Source organism: Nanorana parkeri, unplaced genomic scaffold (assembly GCF_000935625.1).
Source record: "Nanorana parkeri isolate BGI_ZX_2015 unplaced genomic scaffold, ASM93562v1 scaffold1739, whole genome shotgun sequence".
NCBI classification, from domain to species: Eukaryota; Metazoa; Chordata; class Amphibia; order Anura; family Dicroglossidae; genus Nanorana; species Nanorana parkeri.
In genome coordinates, this window is record NW_017308007.1 from 174,361 (window position 1) to 196,791 (window position 22,431).

General features: G+C 44.4%; 1 protein-coding gene across 1 annotated transcript in view; it reads right to left on the bottom strand.

Moving 5' to 3' along the window:
- The window catches only part of TBCE (tubulin folding cofactor E), a 203,695-nt gene that overhangs the window by 85,461 nt on the left and 95,803 nt on the right, over positions 1-22,431 (bottom strand). Inside the window, exons 7-8 of the mRNA XM_018571352.1 lie at positions 15,545-15,621; positions 12,668-12,763 (exon numbers count right to left, since the gene is read on the bottom strand). Of these exons, the coding sequence (XP_018426854.1) occupies positions 12,668-12,763; positions 15,545-15,621 (173 nt within the window). The remainder of the gene's footprint in view (positions 1-12,667; positions 12,764-15,544; positions 15,622-22,431) is intronic.

Genomic DNA, 22,431 nt, shown 5'->3' on the forward strand with positions numbered 1-22,431 from the left:
GTATATCTGTAAAAAATAAGTCAAGGCAACTGGACTTGCTGTATTTTTCTTGAAGACGTTTCACTGGTCATCCATCCAGCTTTCTCAATTCAGAATTGAGAACGCTGGTTGGATGACCAGTGAAACGTCTTCAAGAAAAATACAGCAAGTCCAGTTGCCTTGACTTTTTTTTAAATTCAGAATTGAGAACGCTGGTTGGATGACCAGTGAAACGTCTTCAAGAAAAATACAGCAAGTCCAGTTGCCTTGACTTTTTTTTCAATTCAGAATTGAGAACGCTGGTTGGATGACCAGTGAAACGTCTTCAAGAAAAATACAGCAAGTCCAGTTGCCTTGAATTTTTTTTTTTACAGATATACCATGACATGGATGAATGAGAACCTTCACAGATGTGCTACACCCCTTGCTTAGCCAGCTGTATCTGAAGGTGTGTTGAAGGGGGTGGGCATGGGCAGCCTGTCTTTGGTAGCTCAGTCGGCCTGTACCCTGGTGTTTCAGCACGTTGTATTGGGAGCATGGCGTAATGCTGGGGCGCCAGTACCTGGACCTCCTATTTGCTGTGAGTACCTAGCTTCAACTTGGTGGTTCGGAAGTGTTTCAATCCATGGAGTTAATTCTCCACCACAGATTAATCCCTTCACCAGGGTGGGTGTAGTCATTTATGAGGTGCATGTTACATCTTAGGGTGAATTGTGTGCCTGGTGGTCTCCCGCGCGCAAGTTCAAGTGGTCGGGCTGTGGGGTACTGGGGCTGTGACTGGCGGCCTATTGTGCTTTTCTTTATCGGGAGTATTTTTGACAGCTGATCTGGGGCCGCTGTCTCCATTGCCCTGGCTCCCTCACACGGGTGTTTGCACCTCGTGCTCGACCTGTCCATTAACTGAGGCCGCAGCTTGTGGCCTGCTGGCGCCGGAAGCTGCGGCAGCCATGCTTGCTGAGGGTTCTGCCCTTTTGGTGATGTCACTTCCGCTCGCACAGCACCGGCGGCTCCTGCTTCTTCTGTGTGCGACTGCTAGTAGACCCTGTTTCAGTTTACTACCCTACTCCTCTTTACCCCTATAGTCCTAACATCCAATTAGGTCATCTAAATCTATCCACTCAGGTTTTACTTGGGTCCCATTTTGCATGAGGATGAGATCTGACCTGCATGACAGGCTTACCCTCAGCAGAAGTACAATTTTGAGTCATACTCATAAATATAAATACGAATTGTTTTAGATATGACAAATTGGACAGTAATATAGCTATTTTTTCTTCTTTCTTCTTTTTTGTTTGGACGACCTGTGATCAATATTAAGACCTAGAGATCAGAGGCAGCTCTCTAATTAGGCAAGTTAGGCGGTCTAATTAGGCTGTAGCTGCAAGGGCTGGGGAGGAGAAAAGTCGGTTCAGCTGTCCTCTGAATGCCCGCTTCAATAGTATGGCTCTTCAGTGGGAACGTGCAGCTTCCTCAGGCCACTCCAGCTGCTATGGGCTGGGAGGAAGACTGCACCACCACCACCGACTTACAGCAGGAGAGCAGGTCCTGTGAACAGGAAGGCGGCTGGAGGCACCTTGCTATACTGGAGGCTTCAAATAAAAACAGGAAAAATTGCTACAGAGCACCAGAACATCAGACGATCTATATGCACTGTAAGTCTCTGTACTCTGCATCCCATCCCTGTACTCTGTGTCCCACCCCTGTGCTTCTTATATATTGGTTAGATCAAGATATTTGATCATCATCCACATGGGGATCCATTAGTGTGGAAACAAAGGCTCCACTAATCCAGAGGTAACGTTGTGCACAATCAGCCATATCAGAGGTGAAATATAGCCTATGTGTTGCACGGTCTATGTAGTGATCTGGACCGGCAATCTCTGGAAGGCTGATACAGTGTCTCTGAATCTGTGCAATCAACCAAATATAGAGGGAAAAGCGATACTAAATATCTGTGAGATAGTAGGTCACAGTTCAAGCACAAACAACCACATCAGAGGCTGATATATCCTGTGTATATGTACACGTATTTGTATTCCATCAACTTGCCACAAATTAGCATCTCTGGAAGGTTGATACAAATGTCTCTTTGTGCAGATAATCAAACAAACATGTGTTGATCAATGGCGTGCTTATCTCATTCAGATGAAGGATCTGTCCCAAGTGGTTTGTGGTGGAGATGATCATATAGTAGATAAACTTCAATTGTAAACTCCATAATGCTAGTGTAGATAATGATAGCTGAAATCAATCCGTGTCCAGGGCTGGGGAAAAAACTAGCCACACTTTAACAATTACGCTATTCTCCACAAGTAGGGGCTCTGTCAGAGGGGCGCCCTTTGACATCACTACATAGACCGTGCGACACATATCGCTATGGATACTTTTCTTTGAAGCACAGAGTTTCTTCAACAGAGTCTATTCTACATTGTTGCTATTTTGGTTGCTATCTTGGAACTTGATCTATAAAGGGGGTGGCTTATCTATTGCACTCTACAGTGTGCACTAACACACAGTTGTTTCCATATTTTGGATACTTTTTGATAGCTGGTATCACTTTTATACTAATTTAGATATTATTGATATAGGATGTGTAGATATTTACAATATTCAAGCCAAGGCCAGTATGGAATTTGTTTTTAGGATGTTTTAAATTTATTTTTATATATTAATTTTTTGATATAAAGTTTTTCAATAAATTTATACTATTTCCAAACTAGTGGTTTGAAACTCATTACCCTTTTTGGGAGAGAGGATCGCTAGTTCAGGGGCGGGTGTCACAATAAAGCCTGTGGTTTGTGAAATCTTCTGAAAAACTTGGCGCCAAAAACTCTTCAGACAACGACAAGACCATAAGATCTCCCTACTTTGCCACATAATCTTTAACATTCAGAAGTTGTAGAGGCATACATTTTGCTAAGTTTAAGAGGCGTAACGTACCATTGTATGGCGATCTTGTGGCCTAGAGTCCATAGATCAACACATTTAGAAGCTTTATGGGTATATGTGAATGCGTTGATCTATTGCTGGGATGAGAATGAGGATTGAAGATCACTTTCCCATTTTCTGGCCAGATTTTTTAGAGAGCCATAGAACATTGAAATCCCCCTGGCCTGTGTGGGGCTGGAAAATTAAAAGTGGCCGGTGGATCTCGGGAGTTTACAGTCTCTGAGAGACGTAGATTGAAAAAAGTGAGAAAGTCGGAGATATAAAAAACGAATCTCCGGTTGGTATTCCAAATTCTTTGCCCAAAGCAAGGAGGGGCTTCAATGACTGCCCACAAACAAATCCCAAACCAAGGCTATACCCCTTGATACCCAACTAGACAAATCAATAAAGGGGATGAGAAGATTCAACGCACCAAGGGGTATGTCCAGAGATACCTGAGGTTCCCTAACAGTAGTCTGTTGCCATGCCAGAAGGGAAGCTTGAGTCATGGGGAAGAGGTTTTTCACTAAGTCTTTGGGGAGTAGATGTGATATCAAATTGATATGAGGATTGCCTTTCGGGATAAAAGACGCTTCCACATCACACCATAGTTTATTTTGTTCTGGCTGCAGCCAAGCCCGTAATGGTTCTAGGCGAGCAGTAAAGTAATAATCTCTTAGGTCAGCGACTCCCAGGCCACCCACCCTATTATGTTTTATAAGTATAGAATGGGAGCATCTAGGTCTCTTATATTTTGATATAAATCTATATCATGTGTATATTGAGTGTGAAAATAACGGGCAGGGAGAGGTATCCGCAAAGTGCGGAAAAGGTATAATATTTGAGGCAATGCTATCATTTTGAAGGTTGCTAGCGTGGCCGACCAAGACAAAATATTTCTCTCAAAACCCTGTAGGGGTGACTTTAAGTGGGACAATAAATGTAGATAATTAGAATAAAATATTTGGGAGATAGTGGTAGTCAAAGTAGTCCCCAAGTATGAGATCCCCCTAGTGCACAATTGGAAAGGATACCGAGACTGTAGAAGGTTCTTAGATCTGGGACTGACATTCACTTTATAATAGACACATCACCAAAAGATTGCAAAACCGAGGATACCGAAACCAGGGAAGACTCCGGGTTCGTGAGTAATAAGAGCACATCATCCGCAAAAAGGTTTATGGTGTGGGTGTGCTGTTTGAATTTAAAGCCTGATATAAGAGGGTGTGCGGTCAGCGGAGGCCAGCGGTTCAATGAAGAGATCAAATATCAAAAGGGATAGGGGACACCCCTGCCTGGTACCATTAGTAATTGTGAAGGGTGCGGAAAAAGTGTCTGCGTAAAAACTCGAGCAGAGGGGTTGGAATTTCAGAGCGAAAATAGCCGACATTATCCACCCATTGAATCCAAACTTATGTAGTACTTGCCATAAGTAGCCCTAGTGTACGCGATCGAACGCCTTCTCCGCAGACAGTGCTAGGAGAAGAGAAGGCGTACTGGTGCGTTCCGTATGACATATTATGTTAATAGTCTTGCGGGGGGCATCAGGAGCTCCCCAGCCTTTAAGAAAGCAAGATTGATCCAGATGAATCAAAGAGGGCACAACGTCTTGACGTCTATAGGCCAGGATTTTTGCCTACAGTTTCAGGTCAGTATTCAAAAGGGAGATAGGACGAAATGTTTGAGGTATCACTGGGTCCTTCCCTGGCTTCAGTAGTGTAACAATTGTTGCTATTAGCATTTCAGGGGGGAAGGAGGCAGAGGTAGAAGTTGCACCAAACATCCTCTTCAAATATGGGAGAAGGGTCACTGCATGACATTGATAATACTCACTAGAGAATCCATCTGGGCCCGGTGATTTGTTGATGGGTAACAATTTAATAGCCCTGAGTATATCGGCCCTCGGGATCCAGCTTGAGATCTAAAAGGTCAAAGGCTACCGACTTGTGGACCAAGACACTGACCCCTCGGGCATAGGAGGAATAGGTAGAATGGTAGTAATGTCCCACCCAAGCTCTCTTCATCACTCTTCAGACTGAGGACTCTGATACACAAGAGAGCGAATTATCCAGGAGTTAAGCCCACAGACATTCCATGAAACTATGATAATGTCAGACGTAGTATAGTAGGGTATCAAATCGCTGCCATAGGCACCCCCTCCCAAGCTGAATCTATCAGGCCGCATTTGACCCACAACCCCGCCCCCCCCGAAGAACCCCCCTGTAAAGCACCAAGTCATAGATCCACATACAGTAAAAACAAGGACAAAAATAAAGCAAACAATAAAGAAAAGATAACCACACATAACCATGAGACCAATCATCCTCATGTCTTAGGCACAGTTTCAAGCCACTTGAAGGCCTCTTCCGGGGCCACGGAAAAACGGGTAGCTTCACCATCCTGCACCCAAAGATGCGCCGGGAACAGCATACCATATTTGATCCCCCTCACTCTCAGGGCAGCTTTGGCGGCATCAAAGGATTTACGCTGGTGCTGGGTTTCCACGGAGTAGTCAGGGAATATAAGTAATTTGCTGTTTTCAAACTTTAGCTCACCCAGTGCTCTGGCCTCACACAGGATCACATCTCGGTCACAGAAATTCAGGAGCTTGAAGATAAATGTGCGTGGAGGAGCCCCCAGAGGACCCTGGAATGAAGGCATGCGGTGGGCCCGCTCCTCCGCAAAGAAGTCAGAGAAGCGGGCCTTAGGGAGCAGAGACCGGAGCATCGATTCAGCAAAGGTAAGTGGATCAGAGCCTTCCACCCCACCCTCCCCCGGCAGCCCCAGGATGCGTAGGTTACTGCGTCTATTGCAATTTTCGGCATCCACCGCCCGGGACTCCAAGGCTTTTACCTTGGTCTGTAAGGTACGGAGGGAAGCTGTATGGGCGCCAACCACATCCTCCACCCCACTCACTCCTCTGCCCTCCACCGCGGACATCCGATCCCGAAACCGGTCCAGGTCCCGACGGAGCAGACCCACATCGGACTGGAGGTGGTCGATCTTTGTAGTGAGCGTGGATTGGCATCCAGAAATCGCGGCCATCACAGCAGTGAACTAGGCTGGACCGATGAGAGCCTCCGCCGAATCCTCCGTCTGAGTCGCCATACTGCCACGAGGCTGTTTCCGCCCGCAGGCCGGCAAGGATAAAAGGGACTCTAGGTTGGCTGGAAGAGTTCCGTCAGCGCCCCCAAGACATACCCCCCGATCCGGGAAGCAAGGATCCGACTACCCAGCACCAAGATTAGCATTCCACAGGGCTATAAATCACAGGATAGTAGGTAGGGTGACGGAGCACAGTTCTCACACGTGCGCTCCGGTCGCCATCTTGGACACGCCCCCTTTTTTACCTTTTTAAAAGAGACCCAAATAGGTAATAGTAGGGATGCACCAATACTTTTCAGATACCAGTGCCAATACTTGGCATTTTCATGAGAACTACCAGGGTTACCGCGGTTGCAGCTGGGACCTGGCTCTGGTGCTCCACCACTGTCCTAAAATCATCAGTCGATATTGTTTTAGAAAAACTGTCACATGACAATAAACAAAAATGTATCAGTACCTGTACTTGTAAGTACATGGGCAAGTATCAGTACTTGCAAAAATGGTGCATCCATTTATTTATATTTACAAAATCAAAATCATACATTAAAACAGAGATGTACAAATCCAGGAGCTCTGTGTGTTCCTTAAAAATGACAGCTGCCTACATGGGCAAGTATCAGTACTTGCAAAAATGGTGCATCCATTTATTTATATTTACAAAATCAAAATCATACATTAAAACAGAGATGTACAAATCCAGGAGCTCTGTGTGTTCCCTAAAAATGACAGCTGCCTCCTAACTTTTGAATTTTTCTCTAGTCTTGTCTTGGAGCTCGAAAAGTATCTGTACTTGTACTAGTACCGAGTACGGTGCTTGGTATCGGTGCATCCCTAGTTAATAGATTTATATATAGCTTAACTGCTGTCCATCTCTTTAATTTCCCCGTTCTCTTTTAAATATAAAGATTGGGACTGCTTACTCCCAGAACTAATGTTTGCTATCAGAGAAGTACCTCAAGCATCCACTGGGTTTTCCCCGTTTGAGTTGGTGTACGGGCAAAGACCTTGTGGGTCTCATAATTAAAGAATCCTGGGAAAGTGAGTGCTCACCGCATAAGACAGTGGTGGAATAAATCACTCAAATGAGAGAGAGAATTGCTAAGGTAATGCCCATAGTGAAGGTGCATCTGCAAAAAGTGCAGGAAGCACAGAAAAGTTTATAATCGGTCTGCAAAAGTCAGGCAGTTCCAAGTTGGGCACTAGGTGGCTGTACTTATACTCATGGTGGAAAGCAAATTTCTGGTCCATTTGAAGTGGTAGAGAAGGTCAGTGAAGTAAATTACAAAGTACATCAACCGGGAAAGAGGAAGCCTTATCAGATTTACCAGGTAAATCTGTTAAAGCATTGCCAAAACAGGGAGCAAGTAGTTGCTTTAGCTGGGGCTACTTTAGGGTCCCCTGTAGGGTTGAAACAAGTGCTGGTTAATCCCACACTGTCAAAACACTAAATTCAGTGGATGAAAGAGTTTCTGCAGAAGAAAAGGGACATCTGTTCAAGGCTTCCAGGTCTTACAAATGTAATGGAACACTATATTGTTACGGAGTCACATGTAAAAGTTACAGTAAAAACCTACTGTATTCCCAAGGCACACAGGAAAGCTGTGGCTGAGGAAATTCGGAAAATGGTACAGCTCGGCGTCATTGAGGAGTCGTCATAATGACGTCATAGCCCGCCAAAATAAAAAGCCTATTTTTCCCCTTCTTCTCTTCCTTCAAAACAAATAGGTAAAAGCATACGAAATTACCCATAGCAATAAATACAGTTCAGTGATGGTGCCACATATAACCTGATATGATAGATGACTCACCAGGATGTCAAGGGAGGGAGAACCATCACATCAGTAGCCGCAGAGTCAACCAGTAGAAAAGTATATGGCGGGAGAATAAGCTGTCAGTGTATTGGCGAGTGGGTAGAAGAATGGGTGGAGCTGCAGCTGTATCTGCGGCCGTGTCAGACATAGTCATAGGAACCAGGGAGCGTCGCTGGAGCGCAGCGTAAACAATATGCAGCCCCCGCACGGGGATCCAGGAGGCGCCTGCTTACGCACACTGGTAAGAGGGAAAGCGTCTCCCCATTGCTAGGCAACCAGGCAAGTGATCCTCGTAGTGGTAAAAAAGAGAAAAAAAGAGTTTAGGAGACCCCTGAGAAAGAAGCGTGTTGATTTGGAATTACGTGGACTGACTTTATCTGAACATTATCGTGCTAAGAAAATTTCCAGAGGATTCCGCATCTGTAATCAACCCGCTATAGGCAGACAGAAATTAGATTTTTGCGAAAAGTGGTGCGATATCTCAACACAAAATTCTCTCAACTATATGCTGCTGGCAATAGAGGAAGTAGAGGTGCAACTGTGCCAAATCAATAAAGATATCACATTGCATAAAAATCATATCAGGAACAAAGTGACGGATGAAACCCTTTATAACTCTGAACTTTCTAAAATCGAGTCTGATATCACTTCTTACACTGACAAGATCAGAACTGCCAAAAGAGAAAAATTCAAACAAGTGTGTCAAGATTACCAGAAGGGTAGGGTATACCCTTTGCTCACTGGCAATAGCACACAAAGACAACACAGGAGAGGTGCTTTGCACAAAGAGGCTTTCGACAAAACGAAAAGACACACCATCTCTTTTGAGAGTGAACGACACACGGAGAATCCTCTACAGACAGTGACATCCCTGCTAAGGTGCCCATACACTCTACAACCCTCGCAAGAGTTTTGTCTTGCGAGGGTTGTAAAGTACTTAAAAAAACGTACGATCTGCCCTTCTTGGACAGGCAGATCGTACTTGCTACGATGATCGCAAGCCCGCCCCACTTGCGATCATCGCAAGCCCGCGTGCGCACACCGGGCCGTTTGGCAGTGATCTCTCGATCATGTTAAAAACCAGCCGAAAATCGTACCATTCTTGGCTGGTTTTCCAACATGCTCGATATACAAAAGTCGTGCGACCATACATTAGAAACCGTCCCACGTCTTCCATACACTGCACGATTCTCGTACGATCGCGGGATTTCCCGCAATTCTCATACGAGAATCGTGCAGTGTATGGGCACCTCTACAGAAACACAGAGCACTACCCCCAACTCCCCACTCCATTTTTAGGAATACCAGAAAGAGACGCACCAGGAGGGGCAGTAAGAAACAAAAACCGCGGACCACCTATGGACACCAGACAATGCAAGCCGAGGAATACCCGGTAATTAACCTTTCTTCTAAATCTTTAACTAGTGGGGAGATGTGCATTTTAAGCAAGTGTCTGTCTTTCTGTTCTACACCAATGTTCAATGACTTTGAATTCAAGATAGACACAAGCTTGAACAGTCACTTAAACAACATTTCTCTGATACTCTTTGCACCTCTGCCATTGACACGACTGTAAGGAGACTCACCCTCATTTGGATCTGAGGGACGTACTTGCTCCGCACAGCACTTCTGTGACGGACTGAACCGTCACTGGGGCTGCTGGAGGAGCCTGAGGGCTAGCCTCCTTCCTACGGACTATGGACCAGAACTATGGAGACCCCCCTCAGACCTCTTGGGGTTACATGGAACCATTCTACTAGGATACGTGTGGAGTGGATAAACTACATGTCTCCCCCGACATTACAGACACACACATCACTGTGTTCATTATAGGCAGCAGGCTGCCTGGAGTGACCATTGTTTGCAATGATGGGATTAAGCTCCTCTCTAATTAAGGACATTCATCCCAAAGAGTGTCTGTGCTTAAAAGACTTCCAATGCGGGACCCGGCTGTCTGGGGGAGGGGACACACTGAACTCTAATCTGATCCTGTCAGGTATAAACTCTGTGTGCTTCCTTCAATAAAGCAGATCTTGTTTTCCACCTCAACATTGGTGTTGTCTAATGATTGAGTGGTTTAGTGTTCTGTCCTAAGATATTGGTTCTGTCCAATAATTAGGCAGGTTTGGGCTGATGACACTGGGATTCTGGTTCCAGCGGAGAGGAAGCGGTTTCCTGACGGAGGTACCCAGTCGGGGTACCAGGCGGTCCGTCACAACTTCCACTTAATTTGGCTCCGCCTACCGCTGACGAGCTTAAGAAGACGGGGAGTTGAGTTGCTTGGCGTCTCACTAATGTTGTGGATGCTGAGCAATTGGCCTCCACACGTCGGGACTCTCTCCCTCCCTTTGACTCCTCTCAGCACCTCTCAGCAGCAGGACAACGCTTTCCTCACCACACTTGCTGTTCCTGGCGTCTTCATAGTCCAGTGGAAACAACGGTTAGCAGTACATTCATCCCTGGCACTTTGTTTCTACTCAGCAGCTTAATGAGAATTACTACGACAGGAAAACTACACATCTCATCAGTCTTAACCAACCGCAAGTAACCTTATACCTGTTTAATGCAAACCATCTGCTGTTACTCTGCACCTTATTGTGTTACATGCCCATGCACATACAAATGCTTGTAAAACTGCCAAATGATAGCATTGTCTAAAAGTTCCAACTACCTCCCTAACGGATAAACATCCTCCAGTTTTCCTTTTGTACCTCTTCCCACAAAATTAACTTGTGCATATTTAATATATCCCTACACCTTGTTTGTGGTTTTCACTAGGGATGCACAGATACTTTTCGAGTACCAGTGCAGATACTTGGCATTTTCATGAGTACAACCAGGGTTGCAGCTGGGACCTGGCTCTGGCACTCCACCACTGTCCTGAAATCATTAGTCTGTATTGTTTTAGAAAAACTGTTGCATGACAATAAACAAAAATGTTTCAGTACTCGTACTTGTAAGTACTCGGCAAGTACCAGTACTCGTACTCGCAAAACTGGTATCTGTGCATCCCTTTATTTATATTTATAAAAACAAAATCGTAAATTAAAACAGAGATGTACAAATCCCAGGAGCTCTGTGTGCTCCTTACAAATGACAGCGGCCTCCTAATTTTTGATTTTTTTCTCTAGTGTAGTCTTGGAGCTCAAAAGTATCGGTACATGTACTCGTACTTGTACCGAGTACTGTACTTGGTATCTCTGCAACCCTAGTTTCCACATAAACCTCCAGCAGTGTATGATGTAGCAGGTCCCTGCTCATACCTCTCTAATCATTAGAGTTAATGTTGCACGACTGAAAAACTGAATCACTGTCATAAAATACTTACAATTTGGGCTGAATAAGAAGCTGCAGTTGAGAATCCAGTGATAGCGTTAGATAACTTGTTGGACCCTGACAACCACTTGCCTTAAATTTAGAAACAAAACCTCTTTCGTCCCACCTGGTTTTTCCCTACTATAGAAACATTCATTAAAACCCTAAAACATCAAACTTATGAGGTTGCCACCCAAAGAAGAACCAACACAGCACGGTCTCTGAATTTAAACAACGATGATTGTTATCAACTACTCTGATTATAGAGTAGGCATGCTGAAACTACTTTCAGATGGCTCCAGCTATGCACCAATTACACATGATCCTGTGCAATTTATACAATGCAAGCTATCACAACATGTGGATTATGCCTCGAGTTCGGGCCTGTTCTCCAAGGGAATAGCAGAATGGATATATACTGAACACCTACGCATGATCTATGGTCTTACTAAATTGAACAAAGGCTGCAACTTACTAACATACAGGCCCATTGAGGCTGGGGTTGGTTCTGTCTTACAACCACTGGCTGCGCTCCTTGACCATTTTCTCCAACCCACGGTTAAAGGTTTACCATCCCATATTAGAGACACTAATTAATTTATTGATAAACTACGCTGTATTGATGTGATGGGTGCTGAATGGTTACTCCTGACTATGGATATCTCTGCACTCTATACTTGTATACCAACTGAGTTGGGCCTTGAAGCAGCAGGCCATTTCCTGTCCCAGAGGGAGATACTGTCCCCTCCTACTGAGTTTATATTAGAGGGCCTCCGCATGATTCTGGAGAACAATTACTTCAGATTTGAGAAGTATTACTACCTGCAAACCAAGGGGATGGCTATGGGTAGTTCAGCTGCCCCTTCCTACGCCAATCTTTTCGATATCTTGAAGAGAAGTATATTTATCCCTCTAAACTCTTCTCCCATGAAAACTATGGACTACATACATTGACAATGTTTTTGTACTGTGGACCAGTACGCATGACAATCTGCATGTGTTTGTTGAAGTTTTAAATTCTATTGTTGATGGCATTGCATTTAATTCTGAGGTATTACAAATGAGTGATACCTCAGATGTATAGGTTGGTACTACAAATGGTCATATTAACACTTCTTTATACACAAAACCGACTGATCGTAACACATTATTATCCTTAGAGATCACAGTCATGCGCATTTTTTCTGACTCTGACGATTGCCTAACCCAACTACATAAGATGTATAACAATGATGTATAACAAATTTCTTGAGAGGCTACACATCCTAAAACAAACACTTGAAATGGCCAGGATCAGATTTGATTCCCCCATACACAGGGAGGGCAACCCTAACTGTGCACTTTTTATCACTAAGTTCAATCCACATTCTATCCATATTGCACATACTTTACGACGCAACACTAACATCTTACTGGCCGACAGAACACTTTGGCATATGGTTATCTCAATTATAAGGAATGCAAAAACATTTTACATTTTGAAATTAGAAATATACTCTTTAGCAACCATTAAACAATTAAAACCACACCTTGGCATTTCTGATAGTGCATGAAGCTGGTTTCCATCAGTAAGCTCATTATGTGATATATTGAGGAGTGTCAAACACTGGAGACCGTTAACTGTCCTGTAAGAGAAAAAATGTACAGTTATTTTACTGATAAAAGGAGATTGCAGAACTTCTCAAACACTAGTTACCAATAAACGGTACAAAAACCCTAATTTGAAATTTTAGTAAATTGGCAAAAGCATTGGCAAGTGCTTGTCCATGTTGAAGAGGGTAACATGTCGCTAGAACACTGGCTTCACAGGCAATCAGGAAGCCGGGCGGCGGGTCATGATCCACCGCCCGACTTCCTGATAATCGGGGTACAAGGCACCGGTACTCAGTATCGGTGAATACCAAAAATATCGGTACTCGATACCAAAAAAATGGTATCGGTGCATCCCTACTTACCACACCTTAATAAACTCTCTTAAAAAAAGTTGGGTATATTTTTCTGACCCCCTAGCTCTGGGTAAATCAATCAACATTTCTACCCATTTATGACACAAGCCATGGGGTTTTGCTTTTTCAATGTTCAAATATGGGTATCCCCTAGCTCTCAAAGCTGCCTGTCAAAACATTACCTCTTTCATAAGGGAAAAATCATCCAATTACATTGTCTGGTTACAAACTCTCGCACCAGCATCGCCTTAATTGCATGGAAAGAGTGACAGCTACTAGCTCTCAATGGTATTTTCACTACACTCCTTCCTCCAGAAGAATGATATCCAAGAAGTCAATCAACTTTGAATTGCCATTGCTTTTACAGTCCATTGTTGTTCAAACGCTCAACAAAATACCTCACCAGTTTTGATGTCCCACGCCAAACCAACAAAAGTTTATCGATATAGTGACTATACTATACCATACAATGTGGTCACTGAAAGGATTAGTACCTATAAAAATGTGAAGCTCTTCCAACCAACCCATACAGTATATCTGGCTCTGTTCACATCCCTTCTATGCCAGATCACATCCCACATCACACAAGATCGCATGTTACACTAATGAGTGCACTGTGGTGCCATTATAATCACACCCCAATGCATTTAGCCATCATAAGCGCATTGCATTGCACTACAATGAATGGGAACTTAGAATTGTGTTGTGGTGCAATGTGATTTAAAAAAAAAAGGGTCATGCACTCCCTTTAGTGGTATTTAGATGCAGTAGGCAGCAAATTCAAATGAATAGGCTGTCTACCGCAATGCACCCTGCAGAACACCTGCAATGTTGCATCGCAGAGATGTAAAGGGAGTAATTGTGGGAAGCCCACTGCTGTGTAGCCTAACGTAGCTGTCAAAAGCCAGATGCAGCGCTGCAGCTCCATCCATGACAGGTCACACATCTCTGCGGTAAACAGACCTTTATTGTTATTAACAGAGCTATTAATATAAGTTTTTAGCAGAAATGGAGTGTTAGGGAAGGAGTAATGAGAAAAAGGGTTGGTGGGGGGAAGGGAGGTAGACATGATTGGGAGAGGCTATAGGTCGGAAGGTGGCCGGGGGACACTATGTTTATGCACCAGCAAGGTGCTGTGGATGTTATAGTGTCAAGAGATTTTGATCAAAATCCCTTGGCAGGTAATTGTCTATCCGTGTTTGCAAAACATCCTTAAATGTTACCCCTAAAGTGTATGTAAACCCAAACAATAAAGTTGTGTAATCGCACCCTCTTTGCTTTGGAAACATAGTTGTTCATGTTTTTTTATATTGGTATTGATTTGGATTGATTGGGTTTTATTGATCCTGCCAGTTTATGCTCTCGCTAAAGCCTTTTCAATAAGGTGACCACCAGCTCCCAATTTTGTAGGATGGTGGTCATCTGATGTCTGATAGACACCTGCTCTGACCATTTATTAGCTGAGACAGGGACTTCTTGTAAACATAATTGGCCCTTTTGCCTGTCACGGAAAAATAGATCTACTGGCACGAGCGACAGAAAATAAAGTAGTTACATGGGAGACTCCGAAAAACAAAATCTATTGTGTTAATATCAGTGACAGTCATTCATATGTAATTTTTTATTTTATTTTGCAATTTAATCTGAACCCTAAAACGTACAAATGCAAAACATAAAAATAATCCCAACCTTTAAGTTATCATCACAGAGAAATGTATGGGTTGTAATTAGTCACCTCTCCTATAAGTTCTCTATTCTCTGACCTCAAACAAATACAGAGGTATACAAAATTCTAACATGTGTGAAAACGAGCGCCGGCTTCCCCATTCTACATTTAGGACTGCGTGCCCGAAGCAGGGCTAAATGTAGAGAAAAAACACCCGCCTGGCGCTTGAAACTGCAAGAGGCTTTGGGTGCTCGGAAATCCACACCCCTGTCTGACCTTTCACACTTAAATTTGCTGCGTGTTCTAGTTGTGGAAAGGCCAGAAATGGAAACCCATTTAGCGCTCTCATTACAGGTGTACTTTAACGCTCACACTGGTTATTATTGTCTTCTGACAATAACATTAAACCTAAACTAATCCATATAGCTAACCATACAACTTACCATCTCACTGAACAATCTACAATCTGAATGGAGAAGACTGGAGAAGACCGACTGGTTTGTTTAGCTAGGCCTCCACAATCCATATGTCTGGTCAATCTAAAGGAGATTGTACAATTAGATTTTAATGTGTATGGCTTGCTATACAATAAACCTGTGGAATGACATGCTTACCTTATGTGCCAGGGTACCCAGCATCAAAAGCTAGCTCTAGCTCAGAGATGTTGGTTACAAAACTGATCCATGATAAATATAAAGGTGTATAACTAAGTCTCTTTACATTTGCTCTGAGATGCTGTATCATTTTTATATACATTTTAAACTGCAAAAATTAATTTAAATCAACATCTTTACCTTTCCAACGAAGCAATAGAATTTGAAGCTAGATGCAGCTCTTCAAGCACGGGCCACATAGCAGCACATTGCAACACCTGACAAAAACATATTATTTAAATCCGTTATTATGGCAAGTAACTATCAGTGCTATTCTAATTTTACAATCCTACTATACTTTTAGAACAATTTCTAGTCTTTTCATACCACATGAAAATTAAACTAATCGGTGAGCTACTGATTTTATCCAGCAAACACTGGTAAACAACTGTGTAAAAGTATAACAGCGGATAACATCACATAAGATAACAGCAAGTAATAATAAAAATAACAACAAAAATAGGATTTTTGACTTACCAGTCCAATCCTTTTCTTGGAATGCACTACAGGACACAGGCAGATTTTGAGACGACTGGCTAACATGTAGGTATCATCAAGTAACTGGACACAGGCCAGAGCTGTGAGAACCTTCATAAAAACCATCTCCGCCTTTCAAAGCCATAGTTATTTTATCAAGCAAAAAATTACAAAGAGGGCAGGCTCAAAAGTCCTGTACTGTACTCCAAGAAACGCATTTTACTCGCAAGTCAAAAACCCTTTTTTACTTGATCCTACAGTATGAGACACAGGCAGATTCAAAGACAACTGGGATGTTCAAAACCAATACAACTGAGGGGTGGCCAATACAGCAAACAACCAACAAAACAAAGCGGGAAATGCAACAAACAACAGCCTGTGGCACCCTATGGACCAGACTAGCATCAGCCGAGGCTTGAACCTCCCCTAGATAAAACTTAGTAAACATGTGAACAGAAGACCAGATGGCAGCCTTACAATTCTGAAGAGAAGTCTGATGCCGAAAAGCCCAAGAAGAATTGACAGATCTAGTAGAATGTGCCTCAACAGGAAAGGGTGGAATAGGCATGCAGAATGACTTGTCTCATCCACCAAGAAATAATGGAACAAGACACAGGGAGACCTCTGTGAGGTCCTTTAGGCAAAACAAGAGGCAACTGGATTGCCTGAAAGAAGCCATAGCCAAAATATAAAATTGGACAGCCCAAACCCTATCTAATTAGTTCTGTTTTAGAGTATGACAAAATGAAGGAAGCACCATGTCCTGATTAAGAAGAAATGAGGACACCACTTTAGGCAGAAAGAATTCCTGAGGTCTGAGGATAACCTTGCCCTTGTGAAGAAAAAGGAACAGTTTCTTGCACAACAGTTTTGCCAACCCCAAAACCCTCCTAACAAAGGTAATGGTGACAAGGAAGACCACCTCGTGCATAAGATGCACCAAAGAGATATCTCCAAAAGGTTCAAAGGGAGCTTGCTATAGAGATGAAAGAAAAAGATTGAGATCCCACGGCATCACCAGAAAGCATCTAGGGGGATACATGAGCAATCCCCTGCACAAAGGCCTTTACCAATGAACGAGAGGCCGAAAGCTACTGCAAACAGGTGACGAAACTGAAATTTGTCTCTTGAGAAAAGTTGGGCTAAAAGTGGATACAATCCTGGCTGGAAGAAGGCCAGAACTCATCGCACAGAGTACCTCTTAAGATGAAAATTCCACTGTTTACACCAGGATAAGTAAGCCCTCCAGGTGCGGTAGTATCTTGTGAGATGTGAACTTCCTGGCATGCAAGAGTGTTTGTGAATGACCAAGTTAGACAGAACTCATTCCCTCAAAACCTGCACTTCAACAGCCCAGCAGTCAGGAGATGCACATCCGGCATCCCACAGCAGCAGCAAATCACCCAAAATATCTCGGGGTGTAGAGACAATACCCTTGAAAACAGCCACCGATGAGAAAACCAGCCTGCCAATTGTCCACTCCGGAAATTTGCAAAGCAGTTAAATCCAGGATGTAAAGTTCTGCCCAGGCCATGATCAAGTCTGCTTCTCTTTGAACCATGAATCCTCTGTTTTCTACTTGATGATTGATGTATGCCACAGCCGTGTCGTTGTCAGACTGTACCCCCGTTAGCCCTCCCTGAAGATGGCATGTCCAGCACTGCAGGGAGAAACTAATCACCCTCAGCTCCAGCACATTAATGGTTGAGGTTCCGAGGACACCTCCCCAGCCCAGAGGGCTGGCATCCGTCATCAGTATTGTCCAACGCAGTAGAAGAATGAGGCCACCATCAGACCCAGGACCCTCATGCAGACTCTCACCTAGAGCTTGTCCTTGACTTTGAGGGTCCACACCAGAGAACAAAGGGACAAAACCTTTACACGAGGGAGAAACACTCGGGCCTGATCCGTTTCCAGGAGAAAGCCCAGGTACTCCAGATGGTGAGTTGAATTCAGTGTGGACCTCTGAAGTTTGAGGATTCATCTGAAGCATTGAAGTGTCCAAATTGTTCTCGGGACATCAGCAGATAGTGTCCGCTTGGATCGGGCCTTCAACAGAAGATTATCCAAGCAATCCACAAGAATAAAACATTGCAAGGAAATAAGCCAGCACTTTTGTGAAGACCCATGGGATCATGGTAAGGCCAAAGGTGAGTGCCACAAATTGTAAATAGTTTTCTCCCAAGGCAAAGCACAGGAATCAGAAATGCAGGTAGGCATCCTGGATGTCTAGCAAAGCAAGGAAATCGCCCTGTTGAAGGGAGGCAAAGACCAATCACATTGATTCCTTGTGGAACTTGCAAATCAGAAGACACTTGTTAAAATATTTTGGTTCAGGATAGGTCGCACCACTCTGTTGGGTTTTGGAAAGGTAAAAAAGTTGGAGTAAACCACTGGAACTCTCCCGAGGGTCTCCTGATACAAGGAATGGCTGCAATACCCTCTACAGAGCCATTTTGCACTGGGAGGAAGAGGGCAGATTCGAAGGCTTAAACAAGGTAGAGGGTAGGATTGAAAATCCTCCTTGAGTCCATAGAAAATGTCCTTTGCAAAAAAAATTGGCCACATAGGCCCACTTGTGAAAGCGGGGGTGCCCTATCATTGGGAGGCCAGCATAGAATCAGGCTTGGAGACTAAGGAGTCCAGGCTTTGCACCTGAATTGGGCTCCAGGTTTTGATTTTAAGGCAGACAGCTAAGGGGGCAAAAGGAGATCTTCCTGGACAAGGCTGCGGTTGGCTTACCGAGAAGAACGTTAGGTTTTCGCTTGCCAGGTAATAGAGTACTCTTACCCCCAGTAACTTTCTTGATGAAAGTGTCCAGGTCCTCTCCGAAGACATTCTCCAGAGAAAAGAAATCCTCTCAAGGAATTTATTGCATGTTCGCTGTGCTTACCAATAGTTGATCCACAGATGTCTGAGCATCTGGACTGACAGATGGCCCAGTCTATAGAGCTGAAGCAACATGTAAGCCAAGCATAAATCATAATGGAGCCTGGATCATGGGCCATATGCTAGGGCCCTATGCACCGAGGCCTGACACACCTCCACAGAAGCCATGGTAGGCGATAGGGTCAGCCTTAAATGCGAAGGAAGCCTTAAACCAGCCCTCAAGGCAATTGCCCACCGTATCCTTAAATCCTCCACCAGTACACTTAGTGACTTGTTAAGTGGGCACTGCCCATTTTTAAGAAATGCTTCCTCCAGGGCAGGGGTAGCCAAACTGCGGCCCTCCAGCTGTGATGAAGCTACAAGTCCCATTAGGCATTGCAAGTCTCTGACAGCCAAAGGCATGGCCTACTGAGTCAGATGCATGATAGTATTTGTAGTTTCCCCACAGCTGGAGGGCCGCAGTTTGGCTACCCCTGCTCCAGGGGATACTGCTGTAAAAACCCCTTTGGAGGAGCAAAACACTTCTCAGGATGCGGCCAATCCGCATATGTCAGTTCCTCTACCAGGGAATGTAAGGTCTTAGTTGCTTCTTTCCCACCATACTAGTGAGCACTGAAATGGTGTCAAATATTTGCGACAGGTGTCAGAGCCTGGAGAGGAGTCTGGTCCCCAGCAAACACATCTTGATCCATGTCAGCAGTGAAATGGCCCCTCTAGTACACAGAGCTATCCTTCTTATATAGTATAGTATACAAAATAGAAGAGCACTAAAGGCTTCTTGCTTTCACTCCGCTTTACACTCCGTTAGTAAACGTCTATCCTCCTCGCTACTCTTCCTCTTAGTGTTCACTCTCCCTCCCAGCTTTACTTTGCAAAAGAGTATTTCCTGTTTTTGTTACATGAAACTTCCTGCACACAATAAGATTTACACTCTTATGACTCATGCACAACCTCTGTCTCTTTGCTCTCCCTAAACATACTCTTCTTTGCAGTGTTACATTTGGTTTGAATTCTTTTAAATATTTCATTTGTATTGCGTGTAAAATAAGCAAAACCAAAAACTACTATAAACTCACTGGCTGTTCTAAATGCTGGCCTACAAGTGTATCATACCCTGTTATTCTAACATGGAAAAAAAAGATATGTTGAGACATTGTTAGGGAACCAAAAATCCAGACTGAAACGTAGAGTGCAGGATTAAAATATAAAAGGAGTTTATTGAAAACAACAATAAACATAAATAGCAAAAAAAAACAGAGAAAGTCCAGGACGTAGTCAGTGCCAAGCCAGGGGTCAGATGCCAAAGCGGGTAGTCAGCCAAGCCAGATCAGGGAGCATGGAGCGCGGCATGAATGGAAACGAGGCAGGATTTAGGAACCAGGAGATCAGTCAGCTACAGCCAGGATCATACACGGAGATCAAGACTAACAGCAGCACACTTAGTTGATCAGAACAAATGCAAGGGCGGAGACTGAATGGACAATTTGAAGGTTAAATAGTGATCTGGTGCCTGCATCATCACTCTGAGACCAGAATTACCCAAGAGTCCAGCCAGTGCAGCAGAGTGACGATGTGTGCGGGTTTGAACATAAGAGAGCGCCAAAGAGCAACCACAGCATCACAAACATTCCGCCATGCTGCGAGCAATTTAACAAGGCAGGGTACGAAACCCTGACAACATATGCTAATGGAAAGAAAGTGACCATTATTATTGTTCACCTGTTATGAAATCTTGTTATTATTGAGGTCCTAATTTCCAGGGTTTTTAGGGTTGGGGGTATTACACAACATCCTCTGATGCCTATGATCAGGTTTTACAGGCCAACCACAGCGTTTATCAGGGATTAAAAAAAAGGTAGGTGGATCCATTTTCTCCCAGTGCAGGGTTATTGCTTTATGGGTGTAATAAAATAGTGGAGTGTCAGGGTCTGGACTCACCGATGTGATCCAGAATCAAGGATGTGGACCATCGCTACACTTGCAGGTGAGTACCTAGATCAAATGAGTGAAAGCAGTGCAGACCGACAGCCCCCAGAGCAGGAAGACTACCATGGACACGAGCTGTGGAGCTGGATGAGGCAACTAGAATCCAGGTACGGCTGCAAGTCCAAGGACAAGGCAGAGCATTGCAATGCTGAGTAGGATCCTCCAGGGCGAAAAGTCTAAGGGCCAGCCAGTAATCACTAGAGCTCCTGATGGTGGAGATGGATTTCGCTGCATGCTGACCCCAGGTAATCAGCTAAGAGCGGATGACGGTCGTCAGGAGACAAGGTCAGAGGTCAGGACAAGCTAAAGGTCAGGGCAGGCGAAGGACACGGATATCAGGAAACAAGCCAAAGGTCAGGATTGGTGGAGGACGAGGATTACCAGGAAACAAGCTCAGGGTCAGTATACTGAAATATACTGAACCAGCAGCTTGACTGGGGTTTAGTGGCTAGCTTAGAAAAGTTTTGCTTGTTGCTGAATTTAAATAGTGCGAGCAATAGGGAGCAATAAGCTGCAAAGGAATCGGCAGGTGAGATCAGGCAACCCCTAAAGCTACCAAGTGAAACAAATATGCTCCAAGATGGCAACTTTCATAGATTAGGGTAAGGTCTGCACTATACAGAGGGGGGCACACAGGGGGCTTCAGCTGCTATTGTGATGTGCGGGGCTCCTTGTGTGTCCCTATGCCTTTAAAGAGGTTGGGCTACCTCCTGGCGAACCTGCACCCAATTTATCCTTTGCTATAATAGGCTCCAAGATGGAGGCTCTCATAGATTAGAGTTAGGACAGCAATATACAGAGGGGCCTTGACGAGGCAGTGTGGCTTCCACGTATTTTGCAAAAGATGTGCAACTCTGTTTTTAACCTTAATAATTAGACAATTAATTTTTTGCAGGCTGGCTGGTGAGTGTGCTGGGAAACTTTTCTTTTTGCCTAAAGCCAGACCAGCATGAGAGCAAGGTAGGAACAAAGTGGAATTCAGGGAGGACAGAAGGGCTGAAAAATTGCGAGTCAACAGATTGGTCAGGGAGGCCATTAACAACCAAACCTGGCAGAAGGGAACCACTGGAATTAAAAGCTTAGCTGAAAAGTAAGCAATCACATCCACATCCCCATAGCAAAACTCAGGAGCACCAAAGTTCATTGAGTGATGCCGAGAACCTACTGAACCATGCTCAGCAAAACCAAAACTTACACTGCAAAGCCCGACAAAGTCAGAACCTACTGAGAGAAGCCCAACAGAGTTACTAGTAGCAGAGTAATGCTTACTGGAGACCAACCCCAAACGGCCAAAACTAGATCCCCTTGAGACTCCCAGAAGAGGGTAAGACTCTTCCAAAAAACCTGGGAGCTGAGGGATTTCACCAGGTGCACAGAGGCGCATACCAGTCTCATGACAGTCTTTGAAGTGCGTGACTCAAAAAAAAAAAGAAGCTCGTGACTCAAAGTCTCACATGCAAAAGAGGCCGGGCTCGGACGGAAAAGAGGCCGGGCTCGGACGCAAAAGAGGCCGGGCTCGGACGCAAAAGAAGCCGGGCTCGGACGCAAAAGAGGCCGGGCTCGGACGCAAAAGAGGCCGGGCTCGGACGCAAAAGAGACCGGGCTCGGACGCAAAAGAGACCGGGCTCGGACGCAAAAGAGACCGGGCTCGGACGCAAAAGAGACCGGGCTCGGAC